The sequence below is a fragment of the Macaca thibetana genome, chromosome 1, assembly GCF_024542745.1.
Source record: "Macaca thibetana thibetana isolate TM-01 chromosome 1, ASM2454274v1, whole genome shotgun sequence".
NCBI classification, from domain to species: Eukaryota; Metazoa; Chordata; class Mammalia; order Primates; family Cercopithecidae; genus Macaca; species Macaca thibetana.
This window is the reverse complement of record NC_065578.1, coordinates 9,758,722-9,783,243: the sequence shown is the minus strand read 5'-3', so window position 1 is coordinate 9,783,243 and position 24,522 is coordinate 9,758,722. Positions and strand designations below refer to the sequence as shown.

The following is a 24,522-nucleotide window of genomic DNA, read 5'->3' as shown; positions in this document are numbered from 1 at the left end:
CCTGGCCCCTTTCTCTTCTCTTCATTTGTATTAAGTAAGTCATCTTTCTAAAGGTGGGCTCTTGCTATGTTGCCCAGGCTGGAGTGCAGTGGCGATTCACAGGCATGTTCCACTGCTTATCAGAATGGGAGTTTTGATTGGCTCCACTTCTGACCTCCTTAGGTGACCTCGTGGTCCCCTGCTCCAGGAGGTCACCATATTGATGCAGAACTTAGTGCAGAACCACCATCAGCACAGTGCCCCACAGCCCGGAACTCCTGGACTCAAGGAATCCTCTCGCCTCAGCCTCCCAAGCGGATGGACTTACAGGCGCGCAGCACCGGGCCCGGCCCTGATTCTCTAGCACGGCACATAGCAAAGTGCCCTCATCCCAGGCGCGCAGCACTGGCGTCTGGCCCCGATTCTCTTTAGCACGGCACCTAGCAAAGTGCCCTTCTGGATGCAATTCCAGTTGACGTGGGGAGAGTTTCCACCTTCACTCTTTCCCATGTCCAGTTCACAAAGTGCTCCCATGTCCACGACCTCATCCGATCCTCCAAGGCACGTGGGACAGTCCTGTCTCCACTGCCAACACCTTTCTGGAGCTGCCATCTCCAGGCCACGTGGTGGGTGCTCTGCCTCCCTCCGAAGGATCTGTCATCAGGAGGGGCCTAGGTGGGACACAGACCAGTGGGGAAGGTGATCACAGCGCCAGTGGAGAGCTATCCGGGAGGCACCCCCATGGTGTGCTGCTCATTTGGGGGAAACGGGGAGAGGGAAAATCAGCAGCGTTCTAAACTCTGGGAAGGAGCGTCAGAACACGGCGGAGGGAAGCTGAAGGACTTGCTGCTTGAGAAACTTCTGCCCTCAATTCTCACCTGTGCCTGTCAGTTTTCAGAGGTACCTTCCACGTCCTGGCGTTTTATGACCAGAGGGGAGGAGAAGGCCCGCTCTTCCTTTCAGCTCAGGGCAGGATGTGGCATGAGGGGGAAGGGGCTGTGGCATGCAGCCCAACCAGGGGGATCCAAGTCGCAAAGACCTCCAGGTGGGCAAGGAGACGCCCCCTCCCCCAGGCTGCTGAATGGCGCTCTCAGGGGGCAGAAACGTCAGGACTGGAGGGGCCTGGAGTCTCTCCTTGGCCACCAAACTGCTCCCGCTGCCTGCGGGTTCCACGCGAGACTCCCCGGTATGTCCCAGCCCTGGAATCTCGATCCCAAAACTGTAATCAACATATGGCCTTTCCCTCGGTCCCCAACTTCCATTTCTGTTTTACACTTTTTGAACAGGTAGCACGCATACAGTTTACTCATCAAATAGCACAGGGCAGCCTGTGACAAAAACGCTTCCCCCCACCAACAGCCATTAGTAGTCTTACATTTATCCTTCCAGAGAGTTTGTGTGCAATCTAAGGTGGCACAGGATGTCTTCTCTTCCTTCACGTTCCCCCATCTCTCAATCATGTTTTCTACAGCTGTAGGATATTCCACTTCACCTGCCCTCCGATGGGCATCCAGCTCATTTCCAACTTTCTACTATTGCACACGATGCTGCCATCAACGACATGCACATGTGCCATCTCCCACACGGGGACACGCACCCCGTGAGCCTCAGAACTCCCAGAGGCTGGTCCCAGGGCATGTGCATTTGCAGTTTTGAGAAATGCTGCCATGCTGCCTCCATGGGGCCGATAATTCACCCTCAGCCCCTGCGCAATGCCTGCTTCCCCGCGGCCGCGCCCACACAATGCGCGATTCAAACACAGAGATTCCTGCCAATACCACAGCAGGAAAGCAGAAGTTCACTCTAGTTCTAATTTGCATTGATCTCATTTTGAGTGAGGATTGAACATGTTTTCATCAGCATTTCCTTTTCGGTGTACTGTATGCTCTCCACTTTTCTACTTGATTTCTTTTCCCTTGTCACTTTAGAGAGACTTTTTATATAGCAGGGATATTAGCCCATTGTCTGTGATCTGCATCGCAAACATCTTCTCTGGCTTATTTTTCTTTTGACTCTGCTAATGGTGTTTTGTCGCATGCAGAGGTTTTTATACAAATTTATCAATCTATTCTTTTATGGGTTCTGGGATTTGTGTTATGGTTAGCAAGGACTTCCCCACTCCCTTCCCAGGCTGTGCAGTGATACTTGGTGTCTAAGAAACTGCTATGGGAAGGGGACAGTGCTACTTTGCTGATGGTGGACACCCCCACCTGACACGAATCACCTCTCGTTACACAGGGAGCTCTGAGACCGCTGAGGCAAACAGATCTTTCACCTTGACTCCAAGGAGTCAGGCACTTGGAGTCCCGGGCAAGTGTCTCTTCTGTCTCCCTCTTCTAGCCAGCTTTGCTTGGCGCTCCAGATACAAAACCTGACATCTAGTGCAAGTCCATTTTCAGGAGGAAAAAGTGAAGACAGAGCAACCTGGCCACTCCGCTCTCTCAGAGTCCCTGCTCAGGAGGGCTTTCCTCCATACCCGGAACATCCCTCCATGCAGCCAAAATCCTCAGGCAGAACAAGCGCAGAACAGGGCCCACGGCCCGAACACCATATTCACCACTGATTTCTCAGACACCACAAAGCCTCTTGCAAGAAAGCAGCTGTGACTGGGCCGAAAGGTTGACCGGCACCTGGAATTTGCTGGGTTCCTCCGCTCGCCTGCAAACATCCCGCCATGAGGAGGACAGCCTTCTCTGGGGCCCTCTGGGCTGCCGAGGCGGAGCAGATGCTGGCTGTGCGGGATGAGGACCAGGACCCTGCGACAGCTGCCCGCTTTCCAGAGCTCTGAGCAATTCCAGCCCCAAGAAACACCTGTGGGCCCTGCAGCCTCACCCTTCACCCCTCACCACCCCTCGTTCCTGCCATGCTCACGTTAAGAACATTTTATTGCCCCCTGGTTTTCATTATTAATGAAAAGGGACCAGAATGATCTTTCCTAAAGTTCAGAGAGTCTATAAAGACAAGAAGCTGAAATGCCATTTTACTCGTTTTGGAGATGTGTGATACAATTCTGTCTTGTGGCAAAATGAAAAAAGAGAAAAACTCAGATAGAGATGACTCCTACCTGCTGTGTGGCTCTCAGAGGGTAACAGACCAGCTACTGCAAAAACACCAGCATGGTCCACACCGGCTCAAACTCCCAGCCACGACCACCTCGAGTCCTGCCCGTCCCCCTCCAGAGTCTATTTTTTCCAAGTCCAGTGCAGACCCTGCGAGGAAACTGAGAGTAGCGCGCCTGGGAGCATACCTCCCCGCCACCAGGCTCCCTGAATGTCCGGAGGTATAAAGACAAGGGCAGAAGACGGGGCAGCCACTCTTCTCTAGCTGGGAAGAAAAGAAAGAGAATGAGTGGGCTTTTTAAATGCTTCAAGTCTGCACTCTGGAAGCAGGGACCCGCCTCCCATGTAGACAAGGCAGACAAGGTGGCAAGTGGGCAACAAGCCTGGGGTCAGAAACCTTGGTGCCACCACCAGCCAGGGGGGTTCCAAGGACATTTTCCTCTTCTTATCAAGCACTGACTGAAGGGGGCAGGGCTTTGCTAGCCCCAGAGAACCCAAGAACAGGAGATATCTTAACTCTTACTCAGAGTCCAGCTGTCTAAGAACCGGCGCTCTAGCTGCGTGGCAGGGGTTCCTCACCAGTACCACAGCCCTGGCATCTCTGTGAAGGCTGAAGAGACGGGCGTCTGTGGCGGCAATCCTCATCCTGCACACCTGGGCCTTCCTGGGACTGCCTCTACGTTGTGGCCCTGTGGACTGCAATGAGGTCAGGGGACAAACTGCTATAGAGCAAAGGGCATGGAGCTCTTTGAAACTTAACCTTCCAAGACTCCATGAACTACCTTAAGCTCTGCCCGGCTCCATGGAGGTCAGCCTGCGCAAAGGCTCCAGTTTGGGTAAAACCACGGTAGAGAGTGGGGGCAGGAGAGGTGCATCCCCACAGCTAACTATTCACTGAACACCAACAAAACCAACATGACTCTCTTTCTTCATACCTCCACCAACCAAATTCTCACCTAACAGGTGAGAACAAACATCGTCAACTAAGAACACATGCACAGGACGGGGACTTGTGCATACAACACGACAATGTTGAGCCTGAAACCTGCAAGTCACAGACTGATCCACACCATGGAAATCCTGCAATCCAGTAAAGGTTCATTGGCAACACAGAGCTGAAAGCTGTCACGGAACCATCCTGCCGAGACAACAGGCACTCCAGTGATGTGCTGGCTGACAAGAGGGAGAGAACTATCATGTCCTTGGGGAGGCTGGCAGCCCAAGCAGGGGCAAGGCAGTGGCAGAAACAGGGCCAGCCCATTGAGGTCGCCTCCAGGTTCATCAGGTTTGGAGCCTCCATACAGCACTGTCTCTAGCTTCTCACATCAGACCATCAGCTTCGCTCAGAAGCCACCCTGAAAATTAAATGACAAGACAAACTCACTCCCAGTAAGGTCCTGGAATAAAGCCAGCCCACCAAATCAGTGCTTGCTACAGCACAGAGGTGGAGAGCACATGTGGGGAGAGATGGGGAACCTGGCTGGGTTGAGAAGGGCTGGCTACAGCTTGGGGGCGGGGTGGGCCCTGGCCCACATCCATGGCTGTGGATGGCTGGGGGTGGGCAGAAAGATAGGCCCAGAGAGCAGCAACACAAACAGATAGTCTCTATTCTGAAGAGAAGGACCTGGCAGCCTGAATGGCAAAACGCACCACAGTAGCCCAACGGTAGTCGTATTGGAAAATGCAAAGCCTGTGTTTACAAGTACATCCCGTGAAAGACAATCTTTTCCACTTTTCATGGCTACAATGCTATTAGCAAGTGTCATCTTTAGGCAGGAAGGTCACTGAGAGGCCTATCTATATCCCCTCTCCATAGATTAAAAAATATGAGCTCTAATTAAGCTGTTAAGAATTCAGAAGAGTCCAGAAATAGATCCATGCTTACATGGTCAACTGATTTTTTATAAAGAGGCCAAGGTAGCTCTATGGGGAAAGGATAATTTTTGCAACAGCCATGCTGAACAGCTGGATACCCATAGGAAAAAAAAATGAACCTTGACTCTCACCTTATACCATACACAAAAATTAACTCAAAATGGGTCACACCTAAACAAGAAAGCAAAAACTATAAAACTTCTGTAAGAAAACAGAAAGCATAGAAGAAAATCTGGACAAAAATATCTTACGATATAAGAAGCATGAACCAAAAAGGAAAAAAAATGATCAAATGACACCATCAAAATTTAAAGCTTTTGCTTTTCGAAAGGCACTGTCAAGAAAATGAAGAGACAAGCCATAGGCTGGGAGAAAATATCTGCCAAACATATATTTGATAAACGACTTGTAACTAGAATATATAAAGAGCTCTGACAATTCAATAATAAAAAGACAAAGTAGCTTTTAAAATGGGCACAAGATTGGAAAAGACTCTGCAAAAGATACATGAATGGCTAATAAGTACATGAAAATATGCTTGATGTCATTAGTCATTAGGGAAATCCAAATTAAAAGTACTGTACAATAAGGTTCTATTACATACACACTAGAATGGCTAAGCTCAGAAATGAGACTATTGGGTGTTGCCAAATATATGGAGCAACTGAAACTCTTACATATTGCTGATGGGGAGACAAATGCTACAACCATTTTGGGAAATAGTTTGACAGTTTCTTCTAAAGTTAAACACGGACCTAACATGTGACTAAGTCATTCCACTCCTAGGAAACAAAAAGTATAAGTGCACATAAAGATTTATACATCAATGTTCACAGCAACTTTACTCATAATAGCCCCAAACTGGGAGTAAGCCAGATGACTACCAACTGGTCAACAGATAAAGAAATTGTGGTACATGGAGCAACAAAAGTTAGCACTATAGTCAGTTGGCCAATCCTACTTTAGCCTATTTTTATACAGCCATGAGCTAAGAATGGTTATTATTATTTTTTTTTATTTTTGGGGGGGACAGTCTCATTCTGTCACCCAAGCTGGAGTGCCGTGGTGCAATCTCAGCTCACTGCAACCTCCACCTCCTGGGTTCAAGTGATTCTCCTGCCTCAGCCTCCTAAGTAGCTGGGACTACAGGCATGCCATCATGCCCAGCTAATTTTTGTATCTTTAGTAGAGACAGGGTTTCACGATGTTGGCCAGGCCGGCCTCAAACTCCAGACCTTAAGTGATCCACCCACCTCACCTCCCAAAATGCTGGGATTACAGGCGTGAGTCACCGCACCCAGCCTGGTTATTAAATTTTTAAAGAATTGTGGTCGTGGGAAAGGGAGAACAGGAAGAGGAAGAAGGAGGAGAAAGAGGAAAAAGGATGGAGGGAGAAGAGGAAAAGGTGAGATGGAAAACATGTGACATATGTGGTTCACAAAGTCTAAAATATACCCCTTTAAAGAAAAAGTCCAGGCAGTGGCTCACGCCTGTAATCCCAGCACTTTGGGAGGCCAAGGCGGACAGATCACCTGAGGTCAGGACGTCAGGAGTTCGAGACCAGCTTGAACAACATGGAGAAACCTTGTCTCTACTAAAAATACAAAATTATCCTGGCGTTGTAGCACATGCCTGTAATCCCAGCTACTTGGGAGGTTGAGAATTGTTTGAACCCGGGAAGCAGAGGTTACGGTGAGCCGAGATCACGCCATTACACTCCAGCCCAGGCAACAAGAGTGAAACTGCATCTCAAAAAAAAAAAAAAAAAAAAAAAAAGAAAGAGAAAGTCCACTGACCTCTGGAATACAACTCAGCAATGAAAATGACCTCTCTCCCTCTCTCTCTCTCTCTATATATATATGTAAAGTTATATATATCTGTGTATAATATATAAAAATATATAATAAATATACTCTGGGCAACAGAGTGAGATGGTGTCTCCAAAAAACTAACATTATAAAACTTCCTAGAAGACAATATAGGAGAAAGTCTCTTCAACTTTGGGGTAGACAAAGGTTTCTTAGGATGCAAAAACCATGAATCATAATCATCAGATAGACATAAATAGTTCATTCCTTTTATATGTATTTTCCAAATACATATTACACATATTTACATATAATATAGAAATACATATATAAACTATATATGAATATAATTATATGTATTTATATAAATATGTATATATATACACATATGTATGTATATAAAAGCATGAATCAATCTCAAAACCATTATGCTATGGTAAAGAAACCAGACACAAAAGTCTACATACTATATGTTTCCATTTATACAAAATGTTATTTATTTATTTATTTATTTTTGAGGCAGAGCCTCACTCTGTCACCCAGGCTGGAGTACAATGGCGCAATCTCAGCTCACTGCAACCTCCGCCTCCAGGGTTCATGGGATTCTCCTGCCTCATCCTCCCGAGTAGCTGGGATTACAGGCGCCCACCACCACAACTGGCTAATTTTTGTACTTTTAGTAGAGACAGGGTTTCACCATGTTGGCCAGGCTGGTCTCGAACTCCTGACCTCAGGTGATCCGCCTCCTCAGCCTCCCAAAGTGCTGGGATTACAGGCGTGAGCCACCGCGCCTGGCTGTCAGTTGATTTTTTATAAAGAGATATGTAACTCAACGGGGATAAGATAATCTTTTGAACATAAGGTACAGGACAACTGGATATCCATATGGGGAGAAACAAACCTTGACCTTCACCTCACACTGTTCACGAAAATTAACTAAGAATAGATCACAGACCTAAACATAAAAACTAACGCTATAAACCGGGCGCAGTGGCTCATGCCTGTAATCCCAGCACTTTGGGAGGCCAAGGCGGGCAGATTGCTTGAGCCCAGGAATTCAAGACCAGCCTGGGCAACATGGTGAAAACCCATCTCTCCACAAAATACAATAAATAGCTGGGTGTGGTAGCACACGCCTGTAGTCCCAACTACTTGGGAGGCTGAAGCAGGAGGATCACTTGAGCCCATGAGGTGGAGGTTGCAGTGAGCCAACATCAGGCCATTGTATTCCAGCCTGGGTGACAGAGTGAGACAGTGTCTCCTAGAAAACAATATAGGAGAAAGTCTCTTCAACCTTGGGATAGACAGAGGCTTCTTTAGGATGCAAAAACCATGATGAATCATGAAAGGAAAAAAAGATAAATATATGTCATCAAAATTAAAATCATGTGCTCTTCAAAAGATATGTTAAGAAAATAAAAAGGCAACCCACAGACTGGGAGGAAATACTCGTAATACATGTATCTGACCAACGACTTGAATCCAGAATACGTTAAAAATCTCATTCATCTCAGTAAGAAGACTACTAATAATGGGCAAAATACTGAAACAGACTCTTCACAAAAAAGATATGCAAGCGGACAATAAACACACGAAGAGAGGCTCAACCTAATCAGTCATCAAAGAAATATAAACCCAAACCACCATGAGATACCAGCATATACATAATAAAATTGCTAAAAAAAAAAAAAAAAAGACGAGAAGACCAACTGTTGGGGATATGTAGCAACTAGAACACTCAAACATTGCTGGTGGGAAGGTAAAATGATGCAACCACTCCAGAAAACAGTTTAGCAGCTTCTTATAAAGTTAAACATACACTTAACATATAAACCAGCAATTCTACTTCTAGGCGCTCACCCAAGAGAAATAAAAACATACAAAGACTTGTATACGAATGTTCACAAAAGTTTTATTCGTAATAGCTCAAAGCTGGAAACAACCCAAAGTCCATCAACTGGTGAACGGATAAACAAACGGTGGTGCATCCACACAATGGAACACCACTCACCCAATGGTAGAAAGGAAAAAGCTTCGGATGGGCACGGCAATTTGGGTGAGTCTCAGCAACATTACACTGAGCAGAAAAACAACAACAACAAAAAAAAACAGAAACAAAAGAGTACATACTGTATGATTCCATTTATATAAAAAAAAAAAAAAAAAAAAAAAAAAAACAACCTCTAGGAAAAAATCTAATAGGTAGTAATAGAAAGTAGATCAGTGGTTGCCCTCAAGCCAGGATCAAGGAGGGGTGGACTGACTGGAAATGGGACACAAGGGAGCCTTTCAGGGTATTGGAAATGTTCTATCATGTGGTGATGGTTATATGGAAATGTACACTTATCAAAACTCAAATTGTACAATGAAAATGGGTGCATTTTATTTTAGGTAAGTTACATCTCAATAAGACTGACTTTTAAAAAATAAAATCCATTCAGAATTTTTTTTAAAAAAAAGAGCTATAGGAAGTCAGGAGTGCTTGGGAACACTACCCAGTGGTGTAGGCTCTGAGTTTTCTCTCTGCACAGCTTGCAGCTGGGACCAAGAGAAGAAGCCAGACCTGAGAATTCCAATGCAACTTTAAAACATGTACCCTGTAATATTTGATACATACAAAAGAATATAACATTTATTTAAGTTATAAGAACAGGAATACAATGAGCAATTCTAAACCTGCCTAATTTACTAGCTAAAACTTTCCAGACACCACTGAAGCTAGCCATGTGTTCCTCCCCAGCCCAGAGGTAACCATTATCCTAAACCTAGTGTTTATCAGAACTCAAACCTCCAATGGGAAGTGGAAAGCTGAGGACATGTGCTTCCGAGATCAGGACTACATCTCAGCTTTACTCGCAGGCAAGGATGGCTGGTGCAAGATCCAGCCAATGGGGAGAAAGTGGAAGTGACATCAGCAATTTCCAAGAGGCGTCCTTAGAAGCCAGCCTGCCCTTTTCCTGCCTTCTCCCTGCTCTCGCTGGCTGGACAGCAGGTGGGATAGTTGGAGCTGAAGCATTCACACTGCACCACGAGACGGATGCCAGCCAGTCAGAAATGCAGAGCAGTGAGGCAGAGCAGAGTCCCTGCAGACCACAGAGCCTCCTGGCAGCCTGGGTCGCCTACGTCTATGTAATAGAGAAAAATTCTTCTATTTATTTAAGCCACTCTTTTTCGGAGTTTTCTGTCACCTGTAGCAGAATTTTCTGAAACGAACACACTGTCAGCACAGCCAGAATCCTAACTGCCATCCACACCAAAGACTTTTACTGGTCCAAGAAACCTAAGGAAAGGATTGCTTCATTTCAGTTCCTTCCCATGATACTTGCCCTCTTCAACATCCGCAAATGGCATATATCCGGCCCCTACCTGGCACCACACCAGGCAGAACACACAGCAACAAAATGGAGAGGGTGCTTGCTAATCCAAACCGGCACCACGGACAAAAGAAAACACAATTTCCTCAAAATTAGAGAAATACTTTCTTCATATACAAACCAGTAACTTTCAGGTAGCAAAAAGAGAGATTTGTCTGCTAAACCAGAAGAGAAAGAAATGGAAGCATGAGAGAGAAATGGAAGAGACAGAGAGAGGTGGAGGTGACATTTGCTATTTTGCTTTCTGATGGGAACATGGAGGCTGTCCATGCATGCTTTCTGTTTACTGTCACCTCCGTATCATTTACGCACAGGCCACCCTGGCCCTGGACCTTTGCTGTTCCCTCTCCACAGTGATGCCTTCCTTGACGCCTTGGGTCTGCCTTATGGCTGACTGATCTTCAAAGCCAGTTCAAGTCCTGCCCCTTCCAGAAAGCCTTGCCTAAGACTAGCGTTCTGGGAATTTCCTTTGTTCGCAAATTCTGAAAGCTCTCGACATTCTCACCATGCAAGGTGACATGGGATGGTCTTCCCTGCCTTTCTCCAAGCAATGGAGGGCTTCCTTCTAGGATGAACAGCAGCTCCTGAAGGCGGGTCCCATCCCCTACTTCTTCCATAGCCCACCCAGAGCAGTCTGTACCAGCTGAGCTCACACACCACATCATGGACCGGTCATCAGGGCAGCTCGCCCGCATGACAGCCCTTCCATTCTCCAGCATGTTTCCACCCGTTTATCCATTCCACAAGCATTTCTAGAACACCTGCTCAGTCACAGCCTCAGGCCACTAGATTTTTTTAAGCCTCAGAACTCACAGTTTAGTAGGGGAGACACTGGTATAAAGGTTTAAGTGCAGTGGGGCGGGGTGGGGAGTCTAGGGGCCTGCGGGGAGCTTTCCTCCAAGTCAGAATGGAGGCACTGGAGAGACTCCCTGGAGGAGTCAGTGCTGGCCCAACCCTGAAGAACAGCAATGAGCACACAGGGGGGGCATTACAGGCTTGGCATAGGAACAATAACCTCCGGCCGATGTCCCCCCGACCGCCAATGTCTCCCCTAACTAACCTCATGGCACCTGCCGAGATGACACAAATAATTTTATTATTAGTCTAACAATAAAATGGCCAAATAGGTAGTATGGCAACAAAAATAATTAGATGATGCACTTCAAAGTAAAACATCACTGTGCTTTTGGTTGTCCTCTGTCGGGGTTGACAGAACCACCCTTTCTCCAGCTATTTCTTCTGACTCTCTCATCCCATGCTCCAGCCACTCTGAACAACCCAGAGTTTCTTTCTTTCGTTTTGGTTTTTTAGAGACAGGGTCTTGCTCTGGCGCCCAGGCTGGAGTGCAGTGGTACAATCATGGTTCACTGCGGACTCAACCTCCTGGGCTCAAGCAATCCTCCCACCTCAGCCTCCTAAGTACATGCACCACCATGCCTGGCTAGTTTTGGTTTTTAAATTTTTTTAAAGAGATGGCATCTCACTATGTTGCCCAGGCTGGTCTTGAACTCCTAGCTTCAAAGTGCTCCTCCCATCTCGGACTCCCAAAGATTTGGGATTACAGGCGCCACATCCAACAACCTGGAATTTCTTAAATTCATCAGTTTCACATCTGTATGCTTTTGTGTTAGCCTGGAATGCTCTTGTCTATCCTGTCTGATCACTGAACCAATCAGCCCGCCACATCCAGTTAGACATCTACTCTCTGAAGCTTCTCATCACCTCTTCTGTGTCACCGTCTTCACTGGGGTCACCTGACAGGCTCTGCTGTGTTGGCCTAACCGTCTTTCCTACCAGACAGGAGCAACCAGAGAGAGTGACCAGGCCTTGTTAATCTCTTTAGCCCAGGGGTCTGGCACACAGTAGGCATTCAATAACAATGCTTGCTCAGTGAATTAAGATAATCACAGATAAGTTTATGTTACTACACAGGGCTATAAAAGAAGTAAACAGAGGAATAACTCACTCTCTCTCAGGATAGCTAATCAAATGGTTCAAAACCTTTCACGGGCCTCAGACACTGACATCCTATTTTAAGAAGAGGCAACTGAAGCTCTAGTTCGTCTTTGAAGGGGCTTAAATTGTTTTATCAAAGACAGTGGAGGGAAAATGTTCAAATCTAAGAAGAAATTATTACCCTACAAAATTTACACTGGTCCTGTTTATATCTCAAAGCTTCTTGTCTCTCTGGGAGGAAGAAGACAAATCAGCTTGGCGTGAATCAATCAACCAGCATTTATCAGGCGTCTGCTCAGGCTAGGCCTGCACCTATACACATGCACTGACGCCTGATGTAAAGCCAGACAAGAAGAAACCAAAATGAGAAATGGAGAATGTCAAATCTTCCTTCGAATCACAGCCTGACTTCTCCTGAACTGTACCAACTTTCTTCTAACCCCCGAGAACACTGGTTTATGCTCACACCAGGTGACACCAAGCTTCCCCTTGGTGCCAACCTCCTATCACTTTCACAAAAGCCTTCCCTGACTCTAGCCCACATTAATTCTTCTCTTTTTTGTATTTCAGAATTTCAGAATTTCTTGTCTGTATAATTAATTTTGGCATTAAATCACAACATCTTATATTATTATCCTTTTCTGAAGAGTTTATCTTATCTTTCCCAAAGAGCTGGCAAGATGCTTAAAGATCAGGTTTTGGATCTCTCGCATGATACCGTACTGAGCGTATAGTAGACCGTTAATAAAAATACTGAGAAATTGAACTGTTACTACTCGGGCAGGTCTCTACATTCTCTCTGCCAACACTGGCATTTGCTAACATCTCAAAGTCAACCACATTCACCAAAGAACAGAGATGCCAAAAAAGGCATCCAGTGGCACACCTGCCACTGAGCAGGTGGGCCAGCAAGTTCAAAGGTGAAGAGCACTGGGCTCCCTGGGGTGGTCTTGGAAAAGCCACCCTACCCTGAGACCTGAGTGTTTGGGGCTAGGCCCAGGGGATCCCATTTTCTAGGCTTGGGCTCAGAGATGGAATGTCCGTAAAAAGCCAAGAAATGGGAAGGAAAGGGCTGCTGGGGATCTAGATGTAAAATCGGCAGGAACACACATGAACGGAGGCCATAAATCCCTCCCAGACGCAGACAATGCCTCAGTGATAAGCATGCAGACTGCGCACCTAGTTCAGAAACTCCCCTGAGTTTGCTTGTAATTAAGGGGGTTAGAAAGGTAAAAAAAATATATAAACCCAATTAATCATTTAAATATTTAAAGTCAGATTTTTCCCTCACTCCAGGATTAGTATATTTCATAACGCCAGCAGCAGACAGCCCTGGTTTTTACTGGGGTTCATTTTAGAGCATGTTTAAACTAGTCAGATTGAGTGATGCTTCCAGCAACTAATCGCATGTCAAATAAAAGATATTTTATGTAATAAATTACCGCTACAAGTAATTCAAATGTCATTTATCAGTTTTATTATCAGTCAGGCAAAGTCTTGTTTCTCTATATTAATCAAAATCAAGCTTTTTTTTTTTTTAAGCAGTTTTGACACCTCTTGGCAAAAGTACAAAAGTGAAGAGGTAGAGTGACCCCCGGAGCTGAGAAGAGCAGTGTAACGGGACGAGAAGAATGAAGCTCAGTGACGACAACTAAAAACTTCAGGTATTTAAAATTATCATTACCATTGTTTTTACACTAGTGTCAAAGCAGGAAGGAGTCTGTGTCTAAAAACAGGTATTTTATTTTTAGGGCTGGGAGGCTCTTAAAAATATTCCTACCTATATACCTCAACGTGTAATGCTTTTTCTCAGAACGATCTGGACATGAGAATGATTTAAATGACTGAACTGCCCCTCCCCATCCCATTCTTTTGCCTCTTTCAGAAAGACTAGCAGTTTAACCCTTTGTGTCTATGGAAAGTAGGTGAACACATGACGTTTTAGGCCAACTCTGTGATCGACCGGAACAATTTGTTCTGAGTAAGAAGTTTCCAAGTAGCCGAGAGACCTGTTCTGTATTAAGCCACTGGAGGAAACAGCTGGAATAGAACAGATGTGCATCTTAGAAAATTCTGCACCCCAGCTGCCACTGCCTATCATCAACAAATCCCATTACATGGCTGGGCCCAGGGACACAACTAAAGAAAAAGTGTGGAGACTCAGCCTTTGGTTAAAAAGAAGCACATAAAGTCAGCTTAGGACCCAAAGCAACTATAATGGATTGGAAAAAATGCTGGCCAGGAAGGAGAAAGGAGCCCCAAGCTGACAAGTCACAGGTGCTAACCCAGTAGCCCGAATACAGGACAAGGCTCACCACTCCCTGCAGTGGGTCACCCAGGCAAGGCACTGACAGACTGACACACTTGAGCACACACTCCCTGGCCTCCCCCATTCAGCCTTATGCGGACAGCCAAAGGAGGAGATTTCTAAATAAGATCCGTAACACAGACAGCAGATTCCAACCCACTGGCTGGCTCTTCAGCAAGTCTGGAGAAGGGAAGGCCTTTTTGGCTCTACCACCAAGATCACACCTGCCTGGTTGCAGCTGAGCTGGATGAAAGGAGTGCTGAGGTGAGGGAAAGAAGGTAGCTTCAGACCAGGTGCTGGGGGATCAAAACAAATCTGTCATTTTAAAATATGCCTTTTAAAATCTGATATCTAACACTTTTTTGTAGACAAGACTCTTGCTCTTGTCGCCCAGGCTGGAGTGCGATGGCATGATCTCGGCTCACTGCAACCTCCGTCTCCTGGGTTCAAGCGATTCTCCTGCCTCAGCCTCCTGAGTAGCTGGGAAGACAGATACCTGCCACCACGCCTGGCTAATTTTTGTATTTTTATCAGAGACGGGGTTTTGCCACGTTGGCCAGGCTGGTCTCGAACTCCTGACCTCAAGTGATCTGCCTGCCTTGGCCTCCCAAAGTGCTGGGATTACAGGTGTGAGCCACCGCACCCGGCCTGTTTGTTTTTTGAGATGGAGTTTCGCTCTTGTTGCCCAGGCTGGTCTCGAATTCCCGACCTCACGATCCGCCCGCCTTGGCTTCCCAAAGTGCTGGGATTACTGGCATGAGCCACCGCGCCCAGCCTTAAAATTTGATATCTAACAGTTTTAAATCATTTTTTGAAAAAATATAACTTCTGAGAATAATAATTAAAATGACAATTACAGAAAGGGCATTTTGAAAGATTACAGATCCAATGTTGAGTTTCTTTTTTTTCTTTTTTTTTTTTTGTGAGACAGAGTCTCGCTCTGTCACCTAGGCTAGAGTGCAGTGGCGCGATTTTGGCTCACTGCAACCTCCGCCTCCTGGGTTCAAGCAGTTCTCCTGCCTCAGCCCCCCGAGGAGCTGGGATTACAGGCGCCTGCTACCATGCCCAGCTAATGTTTTGTATTTTTAGTAGAGACAGGGTTTCACCACGTTGGCCAGGCTGGTCTCGAACTCCTGACCTCAAGTGATCTGCCTGCCTTGGCCTCTCAAAGTGCCAGGATTACAGGCGTGAGCCACCGTGCCCGGCTTGTTTGTTTGAGACGGAGTTTCGCTCTTGTTGCCCAGGCTGGTCTTGCACTCCTGACCTCATGATCTGCCTGCCTCCCAAAGTGCTGGGATTACAGGCATGAACCACCACGCCTGGCCTTAAAATCTGGTATCTAACAGTTTTAAATCATTTTTTGAAAAAATAAAACTTCTGGGAATAACAATTAAAATGACAATTATAGAAAAGGCATTTTGAGAGATTACAGATCCAATGCTGAGTTTGTTTATTTATTTATTTATTTATTTATTTATTTATAGACAGAGTCTCACTCTGTCACCTAGGCTGGAGTGCAGTGGTGTGATTGTGGCTCACTGCAACCTCTGCCTCCTGGGTTTAAGTGATTCTCTTGCCTCTGCCCCTGGAGGAGCTGGGATTACAGGCGCATGCCACCACGCATAGCTAATTTTTTTTTTTTTGGAGACAGAGTCTCGCTCTGTCACCCAGGCTGGAGTGCAATGGCTCGATCTCAGCTCACTGCAAGCTCTGCCTCCCGGGTTCACGCTATTCTCCTGCCTCAGCCTCCCAAGTAGCTGGGACCACAGGCGCCCACCACCACACCTGGCTAATTTTTTTGTATTTTTAGTAGAGACAGGGTTTCACCACGTTGGCCAGGCTCGTTTCGAACTCCTGACCTAAAGTGATCCGCCCGCCTTGGCCTCCCAAAGTTCTGAGATTACAGGTGTGAGCCACCATGCCCGGCCTGTTTGTTTTTTTGAGACAGAGTTTCTTTTTTTTTTTGTTGAGACAGAGTCTCGCTCTGCCGCCCAGGCTAGAGTGCAGTGGCGTGATCTTGGCTCACTGCAAGCTCCGCCTCCCGGGTTCACGCCATTCTCCTGCCTCAGCCTCCCGAGTAGCTGGGACTACAGGCGCCCGCCACCTCGCCCGGCTAGTTTTTTTTTTTTTTGTATTTTTTAGTAGAGACAGGGTTTCACCGTATCAACCAGGATGGTCTCGATCTCCTGACCTTGTGATCCGCCCGTCTCGGCCTCCCAAAGTGCTGGGATTACAGGCTTGAGCCACCGCGCCTGGCCTTGAGACAGAGTTTCACTCTTGTTGCCCAGGCTGGAGTGCGGTGGCACGATCTCGGCTCACTGCAACCTCCACCTCCCGGGTTCAAACAATTCTCCTTCCTCAGCCTCCTGAGTAGCTGGGATTACAGGCGCCTGCCACCACATCTGGCTAATTTTTTGTATTTTTAGTAGAGACAGGGTTTCATCATGTTGGCCAGGTTGGTTTCGAACTCCTGACCTCAGGTGATCTGCCCACCTCAGCCTCCCAAAGTGCAGGGATTACAGGTGTGAGCCACTGTGCCCAGCCCAATGCTGAGTTTCATTAAAGAAACAAAATGTAGCTATTTTCCATAGCTTTGTAGTCAATTTTAGCCTTTTTAAACTTTTTATAAGTGATTTCAAGGAGGGCTTCTGGCTGCATTTTGGAGGTATACATTTATAACTCGCTTGAAGAAACTTTATTCCTATAGTAGCTTTCATTTAAGAACAACGGAAGACCCCTCTTGGGTCATGATCTCATATAATAATTAAAAGCAACATTCAAAAAGGACCTTTATGTTTTAACCTGAAATTCCCTAACAGACTGCTACTACATGAATGTAAAAGGTATAGCCAGGACAAAGGAGGGAGGGAAATGGAGGCTGACCTAAACTTACAAATATTAACTTAAAAAAATAAAATTGGGAGACAGGTTATTGCAGTGAGCAAACAAGAATGCACCCATGAGTCAGATGTTCACATTGTTTTTAGTGAAACAGTAACATTCAAAAGCAATGGTATGAGGAGATGGGAACAGAATCAATAAATAGTTGTACAGGTTTTCTGCATGTAACCAAAATACCTGAAACAACAATAAAATCATTTATTCTGATCCCTTGTCTCTTCTTAAACCTTTGTCACATATTTTAAAAAGTTTGTCTAGAAGACTGAGGTGTGTCACATTCCTTGGGAAAAACCCAAGAGCTTTCTGCTGCTCCCAGTTTCTCCCGGTTTGCTAAGTCTGGGAGATACAAAACACTGCCCTTTGGCCAGAGTCCTGAATCCCAATGAAGGTTAAGCAGGAGTTTGAGCGGGTGACTTACTGTATGGCTGAGATATGAGGTGAGGGGGCTGGACAGGAACCACCTGTGTGGCTGGGCCCAAGGACGAAGGCTCATCGGCAGCAGTGCCCGACTGCTGGAAGGCCATATCAATCTCTTCATCTGTCAGTCCTGGGGAGAAGAGGACATCATTGCAGGTGAGTACCTTTTGCCAGTGTCCATAGCTGCAACAGAATCTTCACTGAGCAAAGACCTTTACAGCCACAGAATGCCTCGCATCCTAGTAAGTTGCCTCCCCGATTTCAGATTCTCCGGAACCTCTCTGAGTTGCAATTTAACCTTAAGCGACAGAATATTAGCCTCAACACTGCTTCCAAATGTGGCTCATTCAATTTCCTTAATTTATCCTTGAGTTTATTGCTGCTTTTGAAGTCGCTCCGTACTGCAATTCTCCATTCTTCCCCCGAAAACAGATACCATCAACTGCAAATGTGGCTCATTTTAATCTGTAATGGTGTTAAAAAAAAGAGGGGAAAAAACTAACAATAATGCATGAAAACAGACAGGGAAACAAAAAACTAATTATTGGGTGAGACGACTAATTAGTCTAGATCGTTTCTGAAGACGGGAATAATTTGCTTTATTTTATGACAAATGCAGAAATAAAAAGAAAAATCAGGACTGACTGTGATTAGTATGAATGGGATATAGAATGTAAAGAAGAAAATAAAACAAGAAAACAGATCAAAACAAGGCCAGGCCCAAACTTTCAGATGATTATTACTCTAGCCTATCATACGCTGCCTGTATTGCCTTTGGCTAGTTTTTCTTTTCCCTTTTTAAAATCCTCCCAACACTCTAAACCACACCATACATGGGACATCAGGAAGTAGCAGGGCGCCATCTGCAGTGGCTATGCCATGGGGAGAGGATTTGCCCACAGAAGAATAAAAGGCAAATGAAAACCCATGAAGGCCGCATTTCCAGTGAGGACACAGCTGGGATATTTCCACCGGGTCTGAGCCAATTTGGGACACTGACTCTTGGGAGGAGGAAGAGAGCCCCAAGCCACCCAAAGAACAGAACGGAATGTGGCGCTGAAGTATGAAAGGAGTGGTCGCACGGGGCCAGCTCAGGAAGTAGCTATATGTACAGAGGCGCTGCAGCTGCTGAGAGTGGGAAAAGCAGGTGGGAGGTCACTGCTAGCCTGCAAAAGACCACTCGGCCGGCCCGTGCTGTTCCGGGAATCCGAACATCCAAGCGAGCCGCAACACAGAGCTTTTAAACTAGAGCCGAGAGCTTTTCCACATCTGGTCGGCAGCTCTCCATTAGAGGCCCACAGCATGGTATATTTGCCTCTGGGGGTAGATGAAGTACAAGGAGGTTCTGAGGATCAGCATCTTCAAAAGCATGGTGCCTCATACTCTGTGCCTAGGGGCTAATAGATGGTGCAGATTAATGCTTTAAAGCACAGCTCTGCCCTGCACCATACTGGCATGTGAGTTGACTACAGCCACCCCTCAAACTTTTCATGCCCTACCACAGCCGGTCAAAGGAAAATGCCCAAACTTTTCTAAACAGCTCTGGACTCTTTTTTCCCTTCTCTGTGCTCAGGATTTGAGGACTGTCCCCATTTAAAACTGCAGCTGTTCCCCTCTTTACCCTCTTCACACAGTGGAGCTGGCCAAGGGCAGGCACGGCCACACCACTGGGAAGTCTGAAGAGCCACCGGGTTGCCCTGATAGCACCATGCTCTCAAAAGATTGGTGGGCTGGATGAAAATGCTTCCAGGGTTCATAGCGCATCACGTACCACCTTCCAAAGACAAAAGCTGAACATCAGTACAGTGGAGCTAGAGAGGGGGTGCTTGCTGCAAAGGGACTGCTTTACCCATAATTTCACCTCCCGAGAAGAACAGGGACGGGACCAACAGGCACACCAGGCAACAACAGAGAATACACCCACCCTGAGTTTGTGCCTGTCGGGTTCCAGCTTGTGTAGTGACTGCCGATCGCTCCTACTGAATAAGAAGGGGAACCCCTTTTGGAGCCCTAGTGGGAAAGACATTGTTTTAACCAGTTCATAATCAGCCATTAGAGAAGCAGGCAGCATCTGCGATGTCAGCACAGGCTGATGGTCACTGGTACACTACGGAATTTTATAAACCTGGTGGTTCGTGTGCCTTGTCAGCCGCTGGCTGCAAATGAGGATAATTTTCCCAAAAGGAGCATTCAGTTGCATTCTCATTTTCCCTTTTGGCTCTTTCAAATATAAACAAGTACAATAATGTTTAACACTGGGGAAATATACAGTAAGCTACAGGCTGTGCTGCGGCCCTGAGAGCCGGAGCTGGTTAAAGGGACAGGACTCCCTGCCCGTAGTTCTGCCCTCTGGCCCTGAGCTTTTATGAAGCCTATTTTCCTAATAAAACATGTTCCTTGCATTATCGCAGCCAAGCCCACTAGTGAGACCACAGTTGAAAGGGCATCAGTACTTCCTTCCAAGCTCTTGTTTTTCAGAGACCTTATCATTTGAGGCTCAAAATTTATATTGGCTGAAATTCTGATATCCCTGGTTCTCTGGAAGAGTCAGGATTTTGATTTAGTTATGGTAAATGAATCCTTTCTCTTCTTTTAAAAAATAAGCGTTTTAACAATCTCACTGAATCATATTCAGAGCCGGGCCATTATCCTGGTCACTGCCCTTATTTAACAGATAAGAAACCTGAGGCCCAAGGAGGGTAAAAACGATGCCCCACATCCTACTTGTAGAGAGTGGTGATGCGATGGGCACTCAAGGCTCTCCCTCTTCAGCCCAGTGACTTTCCACTACACCAGAGTTACAAAACATCAAATGACAGATTCAAACTATGTCCTAAGTCTTCAGTCTTGTTAAAGAGCTTCACAGAAGGATTACATTTTCTTCTCCCTACCCCGCCACTCTCATCTACAGGAAGGAGTCAGCGAATATTGTTTTGGGGCTACATTGAAACAACACAGGAACTTAACCCCTGGCTCCTATCTGTAAATGATACCTGGACAGCTTTTTGAACAATACTAGAGTGAAAAGATAGAATGTCCTCGTCTTGTTCTCATTCTAATATTCTAACCCCAAATCAAGTCCAAATGCCTGTCACAGACTTCCCTGGGTGTCATCTTCCTCTGGAATGTCCCCACCTTAGGCAGAGCTGGCCGGCTTCAGGACTGCATTTACAGGACTCAGGTGATTCATTTGGAACTTAGGGAGATTGAGTGGGAACACCCACCTGTCTCCAGATCACAACTAGTTATCTGCCCAGTCATTGGCTCTTGGTGCTGTGATGACCCCGCCCTCAGGGTCAAAGTGCTGCCATGGAGCCAACATAGGACATCCAGGTGCCCTAGCCCCATCCTTCCCACCCCTGCCAAGACAAACTGCTGAGCTTAGATTGAGACCTTGCAGAATCCAAAAGGTTAAAAGGAATAATAAAGGAAACTGCCAATTGTAAGTGAATTATATTTGGCTCTGAAAGCTGAGGCACAGGCTATATTATAAAAGGCATCTCTCTTTGCGTTGTTTACCATTACCCTGACTAATGCAGACCTTTTTTTTTGTTTGTTTTAAATAATCTCATGCAAATTAGACACACACACTTCCTTCCAGTTGATTGCTATCTGCGAGGAATAATCTAACCACAGAGGGACGGAGCAATGGCTGAGCAGGCAGAGAGCTGGAAGCAAAGGGCTTCGCCGTCCTGCAAGCCTCCTCCCTCCTCTATTCATCTAAGTCTTCCTTTAGCTGCTACCTTTGGAAGAATTGTCAATTTTCATAAAGCCCCAAATGTTCTTTTAGTTGAGGCATCAATATGCATTACCTGATACCGCTAGCACCAAGCCTTTAGATGGTCTTCCTATAACTTCTCTTCTGCCACTTGGTGATTTTCAAGAGCTACCAGCTCCCCAACCCCCAGCCACCCAGTCTACAGCACTGACAATTAAAATTTATTATTGATAGAGAATAACACTAAGAAATTCCCATTCAGTTACTCTCTCCACTCACTAGCTCTAGTCAGAAGAACGAGAAAGGGACGAGGGAGCTTCTCTGAGAGGAGGGGAGGCGAAGAGGGTGTGGGCTGATTCTGACAGGTAAGGAGGCCACTTCATCTTTTCACATCATAGATGCCTGATATGCAAAACTGAGAGCTCTCAATTCAAACCAAACTCTCTGAAGGAGGATTCCATGTGCCCAGAGTAGGGGCGGACTTCTTGTTCTCTCAGTTCTCTAGAATCTACTGGCAAAAACCTCTGGAAGAGCTCCCCGGACCAGGAGATGACTCCTGCCCTTGTGTAGGAGCTGGGCCAAGCATCTCTTCTCCAGGGTGGGCTTTTTTTCAAAGGACAGAACAAGAGAGCTACATCTATTGATTAATAAAAGCCCGGTGTCACTGCTGCAGTGTGTGACCTGCATGGCCGCAGGGCTGCCATACTTGCCTTTTTTTATCCCCTAGAAGATAAACAAATTTGCTTTCTTTTTCTCAAGGTTTCTGTTCAAATGCAAACAAAACCAAACTGATTGACTTTGTGAGCTGCAGGGTACTGGCTGTGATTGTGATGCCCTAGGGTCCTTTCCCACGACTCAAACCAGGGACCCGGAAGGGCTGTCTTTTCTCTGCGGGACAGGCCGTGCAAGGGTTTCTCAGGATAAGTAACCTCAGCACTGTCCCCGGTGACCGCTGGGCACTGCCACGGGGCCTGGCCCTATGCAGGTGAAGCAGAAAGACAGATGACAGAAGACAGCAGTGTTCTCTTCATCTTTCAGGTCAAACAACAACCAGGACAGAAGGGTTAGGAAGAGTTTGAAAATAAGCAAGGTAATGAACTCCTGCCAGCGCCTTCCTGCTCAGCCCTAGTTTTATTATAAAAATGTGGCGTCTGACTGGGATCATGGGAACAGGGCCAAGGGGCCAGCGGCAAAGGGTGGCAGTCAAGGGCTGGTCACTGAGACCTCTTCCTCCCCGCTCTACAGCCCCTCTATTTCTAGGACTTGGCCAATTCATCTGGGACTCACAGACACTGAGAGGGGGTCACCTCTCTCAGAACAACTAAGTTATCTGCCCCGGCACACTCTAGCAGGAGATGAGGCAGAGAAGACAGTTGGCTAAAAATACTCCCCAAATTAAAAGAAAAAATCAACTCTCTCAGAAAAGGTTCAGGGAGGGGAAGGGGAAAAGGGTATTTTTATTTTACTTTATGAACATTTTGTTGGAACAGTAGAGTACAATAAGGACTCTCAGAGCCTCTAAAAGTCGTGGGATGACCTGGAGACCCCTATTTCCCAGTGCCTTGTATAAAATTGAATTTTTTAAACATAAATTACACGTAATGACGACACTGTAAAAACTAACAGTAATGGAAAGCTGTGCTGTATTTCATTAGCCTGTATTATTCCGTGCCACCTGATCCAGCCGGGCCTTGTTTATGAGTTAGTGTGTTAGCAGATGCCGATGGAAGCATTTGCTTCGACCTTGCTCTTCTCATTGGGGCATGAAATTACGACGGCAGCACCTTGATATTACAGCCATAAATACAGTAAACTGCAAATTTAAGCCAACGGCTCCTATTGTCTCTGAACATAAAGCTGATCGGTATTTATTTAAAAGGAGAACAAAAAAAATATTATATATCACCTTGTTTATGGGGCCTCCCCCACCCACTTTCTTATCCCCTCCCCCAGCCCCCCAACCTGTCTAATTCACTTGGTTAAAATATTAAGCAAATAAGCCAAACACTTTTTCCTCCACTGATTAACTATTCTCAAGCAGTGAAAACAGTTTCTGAGAAAACTAGTTCCAAATGTCATTACCCTGAATGAAAGAGTTTTTCTAAGAATTGATCTGATGGGGAGTGGCGGGGGGCTGGTTCCCATCATCTTAATATTGATATGTAAATTCAAGAACAAGACCTGAGACTTTTCCCTCTCCTTAAATGAGGGAAGTTCAAACAACAGGAGAAAAAGTTGCTGATGATGTCCTGAAGCTGAATGTCCTCTCGGTATCCTTCTAGAAATCGTTAGGCAGAAACATTATTTCAAAAAGCAGCAAAACACTGCCTCCTGCCACCTAAGGAAAGAAAGAAAGATATCTAACCAAGAAGATAATTCTCAGCTCAACACAGAGAGCTGGGGCACCTCTCATTAAAACTTGCCCCAATCCCTCCTTATCCCAGTGAACCATAAAGACAATATATCCTTTAAATACATTAAATGTGGAAGAAAAATAAACACAAAGACAAAAGGACACTGGATATCACCTAGCCACGTCTCCCAGTGTAAATCACTGAGTAAAAAGGCCAGTGCAAGATGTCTTTCACTGCTAGCTGAAAGACTGAGAAACTGGCAGGTTTGTTCCACTGGAAGCCTAAAGAGAAGGCAGGTCTGCTGTCCTAATGTCAACAGAAGAGGCAAAGAGGGATGTAAAAACTCAACCAAGTCCAAGTTTGGAGGTTTCAAAGGGCTAGTGGTGGAAACCATGCAACAACAGCCGGCAAGCTCAGGAGCCACTACCAGTGAAACACACAGAAGGCCATTTGAGCAGCGAATTAAATGCGAGTTTGGGGGAGCAGTTTAATTCCAAAGCAGACAGGCTGGGTTCACGGCGTCCAGTGCTCAGCAGTTTCAGTGACACAGCCAAATCAACCAAGATCGAAAGTTTCTGTACATTTACTTTTGATAGGTTATTCCACAAGGCAGACGTACTCCCTTGGAGCCCTAAATTATATCAGACACACCAGTCATTGAGCTTAGCTCCTTCCGCATAAGGAGGAAACTTTCCTATAAAATTTATTGAGCTTCTCTGGGGAGTAGTATAACTGGTGAACAAGACAGAAGTGAGCTGCCCCTCTGTGTAACA

General features: G+C 46.0%; 1 protein-coding gene across 3 annotated transcripts in view; it reads right to left on the bottom strand.

Moving 5' to 3' along the window:
* The window catches only part of PEX14 (peroxisomal biogenesis factor 14), a 158,384-nt gene that overhangs the window by 13,443 nt on the left and 120,419 nt on the right, over positions 1-24,522 (bottom strand). For all 3 annotated transcript variants that reach the window (XM_050788737.1, XM_050788751.1, XM_050788745.1), the window contains one exon: positions 17,679-17,807. In XM_050788737.1, the coding sequence (XP_050644694.1) occupies positions 17,679-17,807 (129 nt within the window). The remainder of the gene's footprint in view (positions 1-17,678; positions 17,808-24,522) is intronic.